Below are 13,253 nucleotides of genomic sequence, written 5' to 3'. Positions count from 1 at the left end.
CGTTATAAATAATTCTGTTGAGCCCCAATTAAAAAGCAATTTCTTATTTTCATTATTTTTATTATTCCTTTTGTCAGAATCAAGTTATTTCTGTGGCCACTTTGGGTTTTTCTTTCATAAACAGAGAGGTACCAACAATTTGTCTACGTGTTATTCACCGTTTTCCCGGTGTTCGATGGGTGACTATGGCTCTCTTTTCCCATGTGAAAAGCAATCAAAAATTATCACAATAACTGCAGAGTTTAACAATGTAGCATGAATTTCTGTGACAGACAGATATGTTCCACACTGTGAGCACACAATATGCGCTATAGCAAGTGCGCAAACAAGGAGCCGCAATACACCAGGGGGGGGGGTCACTGTACAAACACACAATTTCCAATCTTGACAGTGTCATTCAAAAGTGAACATCACTTATCACCACTATGTATGTTTATCAGGACAACGAACATCTAGCAGTGACGCAGGACACTTTGGTTGACCAGATGTCATGTGGGTCCGCTCAGCAGGGAGGCAACCTGGACCCGGATGATCCAGACTATCAGGTCAGGATGCACAACTAGTATCAGATCAGCAGAGTTACCAAATGTTGCGGTACGTCCGTATTTTGTTACAGAAATCACAGAACACTGAGCTGTTAAGGCTGTAACACCGATTGTTCCAAATATTGGGGGGAGAAAAAAATCTAGCATCCAACATTGCCGGCCAGTACGGCGCTGTGTCCAGCCACCGTGACGAAAAGAGAAAGAGGGGCGGGGGTTAGCTGCTTGGGGGTAATTAAATGCTCTTCCATTAGATGGCACAAGGTTCATAATTAACCTGTGCAACCATTTGTTACCATTCACACAACAGAATTAAGCCCTGGCACCCACACCATGGCTGTGTTTGGAATCGTTTAGTGATTCCTTACCCCCTAATCACTATAAGGATTTTTATATTGTGGCATATGTAGTTCACTCATCAGTCAAATCGAAAAAATTATTTTGGAAGACTACTCTGCTGCCTGTTATTACTGTCACATCAGTACAACATACGGGATCAAATTCAGCTGGTGGAGCTGCCGCAATACATATTGAACAAATGATAACTATTCAGGAATTTAAGTTGATACAAACAAATCACTTTTGTTCCATCTGTCTTTTGATGTATTGCTCTACTTATATTACAAGATATTTTCGCACTACAACTCATGAAACAACGCAATGCATCATGGGATATATTAACTTTCCTAGTCACCGTCGGTGCTTTACTACTTTGAAGCAGCATTGTGGGATACATTAAGAAGACTATATACTGCAGATGATAATCTAGTATTGTAATAGTCACTACACATTCGAACAGCCCAACAAAATGGCCAACTCACTGACTAAATACTGGATGGGAGTAATTCCCAACAGCCACTGAGTGAGTAAATTTGTGAGGAAACTGAGATGAGATAATTTCATTATTATATTGAAATAATTATTATACTGTATACTTTTTGTGACATTTGTTTGGTTGTGTGATGTGGTATTTTTTTTATATCCAATATGAGCCTTGGCTAGAAGGTTAGTGAACACTAAGTTGGGAGGTCATTGATCAAATTCATATTTTAAAAGTCCCATATTTTGGCTGTTTAGACCTCCATAGAGTGACTCTCTAGCATGGATTTTGTATAAAAGTGTCAATTTCATTTAAAAAAAACACCTTGGTTTTCTCGTACTAGTATCCAGAAAAGCCTCCTCTGATAGCTACTACTGTTTGACCCAGTTTTGTATCCACTTTGTCCATATTTGGCTGAGACCCACCCCTTTCCCTCTGATTGGTGGCCTCTGTGTAGAAGACCCAACTCTCACTACTTGTGTGAGCAACACGTGTTTATGTTGACTGCGCTGCCTCAGATAGGCGGAGACCTTCGCTGGTGACGTACATAAGCTTGAGGACATTCAAATGACCTGATTTATTTCAAGCCTCTCGACAAAAAACGTTTGTAACTCAGGAATGCGTGGACTGTTTTAATTCATATTTCACATGTTCACTGAGGCACCATAGAGCCAATATAACATCCCAAATACTAGAAAAAGTTGGCTTGTTAAAATATGGGACCTTTATTTAAGGCCTTTCAAAATTACACTTGCATTTGGTAACATTGACAATGTCAGTAATACAACATAAAATAATCACGATAAACGACCTGGGAGCAGGGGGGGAATAAAAGAAATAAAAAAACAAGCAAACTCTACGTTGCTGCGACCCTTTCACTTGGCAGGAGCAGGAAGATGCCAGCGACACAGGCCACATGGGCCGGGCCAGACATGGTGTCCGAGCCGGCAAGCAGTGTGGCAAGAACTCCAGCAAACGGCTGCAGCCCAGAGTCCACCAGGCAGCGTGCCAACGCGACAACTTCTCGTGCTCGGTGTGCGGACACACCTTCACCCTCCGCCGCAGCCTCAACGTGCACATGCGGCAACACACGGGTCAGTGCTCACCTTATTTTGTTGTGTGTGTGTTACTAAAGTTTGATCAATTTTTGATCATATTTGATCAAGCCAGTCTGAAAAAGGTCCTCCAAATCCTGACTACCCGGGGAAAAATATGATCCAATCATATATATTTTTTTTTACTCCCCAATCTTTGACAGGGAATTGGAATACTGAAAACATGTTTTTTTTTAAAAAAGTTTTTATTTATAAGATGTTTCCAGTACAGTGGACATCGGAACTTCATAAATGGGAAACCTAAATGCCGAGACTTAGTCCCAAATAAAATTCCAAAACTGAAATTTTTTTAACATCAACCAAACTGTCCACCATCACTTTTGTTTTTCTTCATTATTGTTTAGTATGATCTAGTGATGTTACGAGATGTGTCTTCGAAGCGTGTGTCGGGTAGTGGAAGGGGCGTTTCCGCAAAGCGCATATCGAGGCTTCTCCTTTTACGGGAGGAGCCGGGAATTATGACGTCTGAAACTTTGAAGTGCCTCATATTTTGCCACTAGATTTGACAGGGCTCCATTCAAAATCTTTTTTTTTTTAATCTAGAAAGAGAAGAGAGACAGATGGGGTCAGCTCAGAGTTTGGATATTTTATATTTTGCAAAGGCTACTAGAGTTTGGAGAGTTTAGTGTTTATTGAGTTTGGAGATATCTTGGACAGTGCAGAGAGCATTACAGCTTGCCCGGTACCAGACGTCTCTCAGTGGTCGCGTGAGTGCGAACCGCATTCAGAATTGGTAGGATAAATAACTATAGTTATTTGAGATGTATTAATTCAATTTGTTTATCAAGCACTGTATTTTCCACCCTTTTTTCTCTCTCAAAGGTGAAGTGTCAATTGTATTCCATACAGTTGGGTACAACAAACAACACCTTACTGGGAGAGGGAAAATTACTGTACCCCAATTTTTATAATCCTGCTCTTTAATGAATCAAAACTGTTGAGAAACTATTTCTGAATAAAAAATAATAATAATAATTCTCCCATTCTGTATGTAGTTACACAAGCAAATAGTGTCTTCTTCCTGGTTCCACAAGCACTTTTACAGTCCTGTCTGTTTAAAGTGAAAGAAAAACATTATAAAACCTGACATATGATACTACCATTGTGGAAACATTTTAGACACACAGAATACATTGAAAGTAATTTGTTATACACTTTATGTCGAAATTATTTGGTTAAACATTGTTTTGTAGTACATTATTGACCAGAGCCAAAACAGATGCGAAAATGCAATACATCAGTTGCATGTGATTATACATATGGCCGGCAGGTAGTTTCGTGTGCGCATGAACCGTCAAGAAATGAATCATAACTCGAAAGAATTGGCTGATATGTTACGATGGCTCATGAAGCGTCATCTCCCCATCAGTAGTATGATCCTTCAAAAACCAATTGGGATTGTTGTAAACGCAAAGGACCTTGCACCTTTTGTGATATCAAGTTAAGGGGGGTTTCAAAGAATAAAATACTACTTGTTATTCTGAAAAGTGCCCCAATACTGCCCATGGCAACCGACATTTTGACTTAGTGGGTATCGCTTGTGCGCATGCACGCTTTGCGGCAGCTTTAATGGGAGAAAGTTGATCCAACATAGCGTGAAGCGAGAGTGCCGCCGTCCGTCGCTGACTCCTTGAACGCTGGCAACTAGATCCATTCCACACATCCACCATCCAAGTAACTGTACTTTTACTACGTTACATTTATTTGAATGTTGCTCGCTGCTTTTATTTATCAATTATTGCTTATTTATCAACTATTTCGTGCGGGAGACTTCGACTTCTGCATCGGACGACAAAACTAAGTCACATGACCTCACACAACGACTTCTATTGGGCTTCCCGGCATATGTATTAACACTAGATAAGCCAGCCCGGCCTATAGTCGTGCCTACGTGGCGGCCATGTTGGGAAGGTCGTCGTCACTATGAAGGCAACAGCGCGCTACATGTTTTACATTTAGAGGAACAAAAACAACAGCTTTTATATATTGTAGTATTTTACTGGCAATGTCTGTCCAAACGTGGATATTTCATCTCACTTATAATGTGAGAAAACACTGTGCAGTAAATTGCATACACACGCACACACACAGCAATAGAATTTGCCCATTCACATTTTATATTGTAATTTTTTTTAATTGATTGTTTTTTTTGAATGGATGTTCATGCTGTGGTTAAAAAAAACAAATTGAAGTTACTCACTATTTACTCAGTACTTGAGTAATTATTTCACTGTGTACTTTTTACACTTAATTTTTTGGAGGACTGCTTTTTACTTTTACTTGAGTCATATTATTGTCTCGTAACAGTACTCTTACTCGAATACAATATTTGGCTACTCTACTCTATTGCTACTCTTACATTTTTTGCTCATCAAATCAGCCAGAGTCGTCTTTGTTGCACTGGTCTTGTGTATTTTTGCGTTGAGGAGCTGTGGGTCGTAGCCCTGGTTGCGGAACGGCGCAGCACACGTAACATCAGCGAAAAGAGCTGATCTGCTAGTACATCTTGTATTAATTCGGAAACAATTATCTAATTAGTTTACGGATGTTAATGTTAAATGTATTAAGCGACGGAGCGATGTTAGGGATTATGTTACAATACAGAATGAACTCACTTCAAATTCAGAAATGGCCAGTAAAAACAAAAAAATATTATTATTATTATATTAATATATTACTTAAGATTTTCTTGGAGGATGCATTTGGGATTAGCCTTAGAAGTTGGTAATAGTGATAAATGAAGTTAAACAGACAATGATTTTAGTCAATTCTTTTCCAGAATGACAGTGCTTAAAGAGGTGGATGCTATTCATGAGGCACAGGTTGCAGTAGCCATCAGGTGCAGGTGGAGATGGGCCTGGCTCAAGTTGGAGGCCAAAACAAAAAAGCAAAGAAAAGAGACACATTTAAAGTTGTACATCAACATGTAATGAGTGGTGTAAATACATGTTTTTCTGCGTGAAGAAATTTTGTTTTGCCTTATTGTACTATCCAGAGTCTTCCAGAATGGTTTATTTATGTTAAAATCCAAAAACATTCTCTGCTGGATCCCCCTAGACGCTCCCTGTGATTTTTTTATTTTTTTTTGGTCACCTTTTTCATGTCTTTGGTGTTTGCATGTCTGAATAGTACATTGAGTAGCAGTTTGATTGTGATTCACTGGTTATTCGTTACTGTCAATACGAATAATATACATTTAGCGCGTTTCTTTATTTTATTAATTGGCTAGATATTATAGTAATAATAATAATATTAATTACATTATTTTTAATTAGAATTATTTATCATGAAAATGACCTTTTATGTTGTACATAAAATTAAAAATGTTTAACTTTTTTTTTTTTCTAGGTAATCTACAAATGAACTGACTTGTCTTTTGTTTTTAAGAATCAAACGTGGCCGTTGAGCAACAAAGTTCGCCCACCCCTTCTGGATGGTGATTCAGGAATGAGCCAGCGATTCTGGACACATCCTCTGTTTATTTGACATTTTCCTGTCGGTCTTTTCCAGGAGAGCGTGCTCACACGTGTGACATGTGCGGTAAGGGCTTCACGCTCAGGCAGATCCTTCTTGACCACCAGCGCATGCACAATGAGGAGCGACCCTTCAAGTGCACACAGTGTGACAAGAGCTTCTACCGAGCACACGGGCTGAAGATGCACCAGCGCTTGCATGCCGTCCGCCGCGTCCGCACTGTTGAGCGTGTCCACCGCTGCCCCTTTTGCGAGAAGACTTTCAATATCAACGGCAACCTCCGGCGCCACCTGCGCATCCACACAGGCGAGAAGCCCTTTCGGTGTGACACGTGTGGGAAGAGCTTTAACCAGGCAGTCACGCTCAAGGGCCACCAAAGGATCCACACGGGGGAGCGGCCATACGCCTGCCTTGCCTGTGGGAAGACCTTCATCCAGAAGAGCACCCTGGAGATGCACACAGATGCTGCCTCGCTGGCGTGCGTGGTCTGTGGCGCCACGGCAGACTGCGTAGAGGCAATGCGCAGCCACCTACAAATGCATGCCGACGCTGTGCCGTGCGCCTGCCTACTGTGCGCCCATTGGCTGTCAACAGTGACAGAATTGCGCTCACACCAGCAGCACCACCATACGGCGGGCGGTGCGCACGACTGTACCATCTGCGGAAAGACGTTCAAGTCAACCAGCTACCTAAAAATACACCTCAAGGTGCACAGCGGAATCAAGCCCTTTTCCTGCGACATCTGCTCCCGCGCTTTCTCGCAGCACAGCAGCCTCAAGACGCACCAGGTAGACATTTTTTTTTATTGTTTTCATAATTGTTAAACTCTGTCCAAAAAGGTCTTAAATTTTATCAAAGTTAACTTTAATAAGGCCCTAAAAAGTGGTCATACAAAGAACTGCGGTTACTTTTTAGATGTTTTAAATAATTTTTTTTTTTGTCGTTCTTGCAACTCCTAACTTCCTGTAAAGAATAACTTTATTGATATAGCACTTTTAAAAACAAGTCATAAAGTGCTTAGCAAGAAAACTGATGCACAACACCAGAGAAGCCAAACGACAAAAGTGAGTCTTCAGAAGAGATTTAAAAGACCATATTGAGTTTGCTTGCCTGAGATCTTCAGGCAGGCAGTTCCGCAGTTGAGTGCCACGAACGGAAAAGGCCTGTTCCACACTTAGTGACTAGTTGAGTTTTTGGGAACCCTAAAGGAGGGCCCTGCTGCAAATGTGACTTATGACTTGTGTATTTGGACATGAGGGGAAAAAAACTGAAAATGTCTGGTGGGTCATCTAGTACAGAAGTGAAAGCCCCAAATGGTTATTGCACCAGACTATTGCAATATTAGTCATTCGAACTGCTCTAAGTGCAAGAGGACTCTGCATCTTTTTGCACAATTGTCAAAAAAAAAAAAAAATGTACTGGGATTACCAGATAACTAGCAACCCTTTACTGCTCAGTGACTGTCAATGTCTTTCTGTCTCCAAAGTGTTCTGTAAATTGACTGTCTGTTGTCGTACTAGAGCGGCTCCAACTACCGGAGACAAATTCCTTGTGTGTTTTTGGACATACTTGGCAAATAAAGATGATTCTGACACACACCCTTAGATGGTCAAACATTTATAATATATAGTTTAACCCTTCCCACACATTTTAAACATGTTTATGCTTATTAAAATACACTTTATAAAATATTCCATAGTGCCTGTTCTCACTCACACAGTTCTCTAAATAAGAGTCCAATCTGGTATATGAGCAACCTACTTTCACATTCGGTAAAGCGGGTCTAAGAACTTCCTCCCGGTTCGGGTGAATGGGGAAAGGGCCATGACAAAGCAAGCATAGGACCTTTAAACGTCCAATGTATTTATCACAAGATGTCACCACAGAGCCACCAAAGATAATGATATCCCAGGTTTAGAATACTATATAGTAAAAATAGGAGGCAATTCTGAGCCTTTTTCCTGTGCTTCCCAGGCGGTGCACACGGGCGAGAAGCCGTTCGCCTGCAACACGTGCGACAAGCGTTTCAGCAACATGGGCAATCTGACCCGCCACCGCCGCGTCCACACCGGCGAGAAGCCGTACATCTGCGATGTGTGCGGTCGTCGCTTCAACCAGAGCAACAGCCTCAAAGCCCACGAGCAGGTCCACACTGGCCACAAGAAGTTCATGTGCGACCGTTGCGGCAAGAGCTTTGGCTACAGGAGGAACCTCAAGAACCACAAGTGTTTCTACTACTGACTGCCTGATTGGTTGAAATGACTTTACTGGTTCAAAAAGGACAGCATTCTTTGGTTGTTGTACTCACAGCAAAGTAGTAAAATGCAGCACAGGATTTGTAATGCTTTGTGGTACTACTGGAAAAATCCACAGTTGAAATCTAAGACCTAAACTCTTCAAACTGGGTCCGGGGACCCTAAAATAATTAGCAATAAATTATGTTGCGTATAATCCTATATTGTTTTCCAGAGTAAAAGGTAAGCTTTGGGCGGAAATTAATTTGTTAAAATGACTTTCTTCCCTTGTTAAACTTTGACTTGGAAAAAAATTTTGTTCTTTTAAGATTGACTTTTTATCATGACAAAATGTCTTTGTTCTTGTAAAGATTACCACTTTTTTTTATCTTAAATGTGACTGAAATTCCTACGACATTTACGTGGACAGTGTTTCCTGCTAACGCGAATAGTCAAAATGTAAGAATAATTGATACTCATTATTATTGCCAGGATTTTATTTAGCAAAAAACAGACAGAATAAGTGGGGTATTGGATTTTATTTAAAAAAAAAAAAAAAAAAAAAAAAAAGGGATTAAGCAAGCGTTTCAGCAAAAACGTTTCCCCCCCAAAAAAATCCAATAGGTGAATTGCTAATGTGATGGTACACTGTACAGCCATCCATTTTACCATACCACTTACCCTCACTTGGGTCGCTGGTGTGCTGGAGCTTATCCTCGCTGACTCTGGGCGGGAGGCGGGGTACACCCTGAACTGGTCATCAGCCAATCGCAAGGCACATTTAAACAAACAACCATTCGCACTCACATTCACACATGTGGGCAATTTAGTCTTCAATCAACCTACCATGCATGTTTTTGGGATGTGTGAGGAAACCGGAGTACCTGGAGAAAAGCCACACAGGCACGGGGAGAACATGCAAACTCCACACAGGCGAGGCCGGACTTGAACCTGGGTCATCAGAACTGTGAACCAGATGTGCCCCACCACTTGGTCACTTTACATGATAGTTATATTTAATTTGAATTAAGATTTTAAGGGGGCCTTTGGGAAAAACCTCTCCCCTGGACCGAAAAGGTCCTTCTTGGTCAACATGAGCCAAAAATTATCTCACCAATTGTCATGTTTTTGTCCCCTCCATATCACTAGAAAGGCATCACCTTCATTTGGACGTCAGGTGGCAGTAGTGTGCAAAAGATGCTGTGCAGTTCTTGCGTTTCCATCCATCCATCCATCTTCTGAGCCGCTTCTCCTCACTAGGGTCGCGGGCTCTTGCGTTTCCATTGAAGAAAATGTCACAGCATACCACCAAACAAAAATGGCATTCGTATATATACTGAAATATCGATGATCTCGTCTCAATTTACTTACTCCATGGGTGCCATGACTTAGTTTGTTGTATGTTAATAGTTACAGGTGGAGACAGGTTAATTGTAACTTGTGCCATCTGGTGAAAGAGCATTTAATTGCTACCACTATACCCGGCTGGGGTAGATGAACAAAAATACATTTTTAGTAAATTAATATTAATTTACTGACCAATTAAGTGAAATTTGGCGGCACGGTGGTTGAGAATCACTCGTGTACACCTGCAAATTACAACCAAATCCAAGTCTCCCCCCCCCCCCAAAAAAAATGCTTTTCATTAGACTGTTTTTACAGAATACATGATGGGATATGACTGACTTTTCAAACAGGGTTTACAGGGAATGTAATGACTCCAAATGTTCTGCTGTTGGTTTCTCAGCTTTGTCTCTCAAAACGATCTGTTTTAAAATAAAAGGTTCACAAATACAAATTCCAGATTCAGCTTTTACCACTTCTGCAATAAAATCCCTTTAGGTAGTAAAATAAACCGTTTGTGTTTTAGAAATGACCTTGGAAAGTGTGTGTTTGTGGATTATGGTGGTCTGAACACCATTGACATTTGTGAGCTGTAATATGTTTGCAGTGACTCGTGAGAAATTTGTCTTAAATGTCAACCAAGTTTTAAAAAAATAATGTGCGATTTAGGCTGTACTCTATGCATGACATTGTTTTCATGCCATTTGTCTCCTTATGTAACAAGCCACTTTCAAGCTGCCCACGCCTCCCATATCCTGCTTAATGTATTGATGATTCCACATCCACTATTTATTTATTTATTTATTTTTTTTTGCCCTCTAATTGCTTTGTCCACAGCTGACCGGACACTTCTGCTCTATGGAAATATGGATGTTCTTTCCAGCATCGATCCCCACAGTCGGCAGCGAGCTCTCTGCTTTCCACTTTGTAAGCAAGCTTCTCTGACGGATGAAAGTCTTGTTTATTTTACTATTTACTTTTTAATTCATGGAGTCATAACCAAAAGGTGACGTGGGAAGGATGAGGCCTTGGGTTCGGTCCACAAGGTCCAGATCAGTCCAGGTAAGAGATGACATTGTAAAAATCTGATCAGTATCTTTGAACAGTATCAAGACTGTTCATACAGGTCCATTGCAATGACTGAAGTATTTTGAGTACATTTCCAGGCTGCACACGACGCGTGGTAACTGAAAATTGTGAATATTTTTTTTTAAAAGTGGTAAAAGTTTTTTAAGTACTATAAAGTGTACTTGTTCATTGCAATGACATGTATTAAAGATTGACCTCATAAATTCAAAGTAGGGTTTGAAGCAAAGGTTATGGGTCATGGGTTCAAGAAGGGTTAGAGTGTTAACAAAGGTTAAGGTTTCAAATTAGCGTTTCGAGGTCAGTTAGTGTTTCAATCCAGGTGTGGGTTTGTGTGTGTTGGACTAGTGGGGACCATAAAAGTGGCAGTGACTTCCTTTATTTCTATGCTCTTGCTTTCTTCCTTCTTTCCATCCTTTTCTCCTCCCATCCTTGTTTCCTCTTCCAAATTCCTTTTACTTCCTTTCATGCCATCCTTCAGCTACCCTGCCTTCCATCCTTACTTTATTTCATACATCCATTCCTTCCTCCCCTGCCTTTTTCATACTAGCCTTCATCCAACCTTCCTCCTTTATGTCTGGTTTCATACCACCCTTCATCTCACCTCCCTTCCGGTTTTCGTTCATCTTTCCTACTGTTCTTTCATGATCAGGCAGCAGTAGCTCAGTCTGTAAGAGGACACGGGTCCAACTCTCACTACGGATGACTAAAAATGTAACAATTGCAGCTAGTTATTGGAGAGATGCGGGTCTGCTAGCTGGCAACTGTCCAGGTACCATCGAGCAAGCGCGGACAGTACGCTTTTGGTTACGGGGTGCCCATGAACGCATCGCCACCGTTCGACGACAGTCGCAGATTACGGGGCGTACGGGAACGCATCGCGGCCATTGTAGGGAGGAGGAAGGGAAGGAGAGTCATTCTGTTTTCTCCTTTCACCGTCATCAGACTGGACGTCCACTGGCCTCATTTTAGTGGTTTAACATAAAGGTCCGGTACCGGACGACTCCTGAGTCCAGAAGACGCCGCTGTGGAGTTATTAGCTCTTCTGTTTTGTCGCCGCACTACCGCCAGACACCGGCTACTTTCCATTGGCCGCATCCAGAAGCGGAGCTTCGAGAGGCTTTCTTCCTGACAAGGCCCCCGGTACATCACTGGAAGTGTGGACGTGTTTTCGTGACAGTTCCAAATCTAATTCGACCTGTTATTTTTTTTTAATTATTAAAAAAAAAAAAAAAGAAAAAGCCTGGGATAAAAGCGGCTAGCCCGTGAGCCAGCTAGCTTCGTAGCCCGCTGCGGTTGGCCCCTTTAATGCTCCGTGTTACTGAGGACATTTGCTGCTTAACCTTCGGGATCATCCTGTTAGCGACGCCGTCTGTCCACCGGAATGCGGCGATAGAACCGAAGGGCCGGGAGACAGTGAACCCCCATTAAAGGTGGGTCGAAAGTCGGGCCCCTTGTGTATTTCTTGCTTTTTCGATGAGGCCGAGTTGGTGGAGCTGCGTGGAGTTCACTGGACTCTTTGCCGTGGTGCCTTCACTGACCCTCACCATGAAGAGTGTATGAGAGTCCCCACAGTTCCCTCAAATACGCTGCGTCTGTTGTTATTGACAGCCAGACCAGAGGGTGTTTTGTCTGGTCACGTGTGTACGTTAAACACCACAGTCTGCTCATTTCCCTTCTTCTCCTGACCGGAATCGCACTCAGGGACGAGCATGTCTTTATTACGTGCCGCACTGCCCGGAAACGAGCGGAACCCGGATCATGTAAGTGCATGTAAACACGCACACACACACACAAACATATACGCACACAGTCCGCGGCGCGGAGAAGATGGGACGTTGAGAAAGTGATGCTATCGTCCATTTTGATCTATGGCACGCCCAAAAGCCGATCAATATCTAATCGAGTCTTCGCAAGACCACCCTGAACCAACCCACTCAGTCCCTTGTCGCTCTTTTAGATCATTGGTTTCTGAAGCACGTAGGGATGAAACTAAACGACCAAAATGATTACTGCTATCAGTATTATGATATTGTTGGGAAACGTCGGATATAAGAGCAAATACACGCACGAAAAGTATAAATAAAGACATCACATGTGCAACAATCAACAACCGGTATGGCTTTTTTTCATGCATGCAAGACCGATAACAGATTTTAAGGGGTTGCTTCGAACTGATTCTTTTTTTCTGACGTTGTCTGTGTACAGATATTGTCTTGAATTCATTTCACATCTGCAAGAATGCAAAAGCGAAATATAGCACCGTAGGTCTGTAAACATACGAGTCTGACTTATACAGTTCGTCTTCTATTTTTACCATTGCCTTGCGCAATGATGGGAGAGGACGATTATCAGTACAATATTATCACGGTAACAAAGGGGGAAACCGTAACAACGGGGGAAACCGTAGGTTCGCACACTTGAATATACGATGAGCAATCCTATGCTCTCTTTTCACATTAGAAATTAGTGGCAAACCCATGGTTTGTGCATGAAAGACCCCGTGCAATTTACTTAAAAGGTTAAAATGACTCAAATTAGAGTCTTGAGATCTTGCCACTTCACCTTTACTTTTTTCACCCTTTACATTATATTTAATTTCCCATCTGATGAGGATAAGCGGTTCGGAATGAATGAA

The 13,253-nt window shown here is 41.7% G+C and overlaps 2 protein-coding genes across 10 annotated transcripts in view; both read left to right on the top strand.

Annotated features, from left to right (window-relative positions):
* Window positions 1-10,298, top strand: part of LOC133405334 (uncharacterized) — a 54,679-nt gene extending 44,381 nt beyond the window's left edge. Inside the window, exons 22-25 of the mRNA XM_061682200.1 lie at window positions 441-545; window positions 2,249-2,456; window positions 5,988-6,739; window positions 7,926-10,298. Of these exons, the coding sequence (XP_061538184.1) occupies window positions 441-545; window positions 2,249-2,456; window positions 5,988-6,739; window positions 7,926-8,192 (1,332 nt within the window). The 3' untranslated portion in view covers window positions 8,193-10,298. The remainder of the gene's footprint in view (window positions 1-440; window positions 546-2,248; window positions 2,457-5,987; window positions 6,740-7,925) is intronic.
* Window positions 10,299-10,387: 89 nt separating this feature from the next.
* mark4b (MAP/microtubule affinity-regulating kinase 4b) overlaps window positions 10,388-13,253 on the top strand; it is a 55,938-nt gene continuing 53,072 nt past the window's right edge. For 7 of the 9 annotated variants that reach the window (XM_061681026.1, XM_061681025.1, XM_061681022.1 and 4 more), the window contains exon 1: window positions 11,295-12,378. In XM_061681026.1, the coding sequence (XP_061537010.1) occupies window positions 12,328-12,378 (51 nt within the window). In that variant the 5' untranslated portion in view covers window positions 11,295-12,327. Of the gene's footprint in view, window positions 10,592-11,294; window positions 12,379-13,253 lie in introns of those variants that run through there. The other 2 variants (XM_061681023.1, XM_061681024.1) reach the window with 2 other exon arrangements.

The sequence above is a fragment of the Phycodurus eques genome, chromosome 7 (assembly GCF_024500275.1).
Source record: "Phycodurus eques isolate BA_2022a chromosome 7, UOR_Pequ_1.1, whole genome shotgun sequence".
NCBI lineage: Eukaryota > Metazoa > Chordata > Actinopteri > Syngnathiformes > Syngnathidae > Phycodurus > Phycodurus eques.
This window is presented reverse-complemented; position numbering and strand designations above follow the sequence as displayed.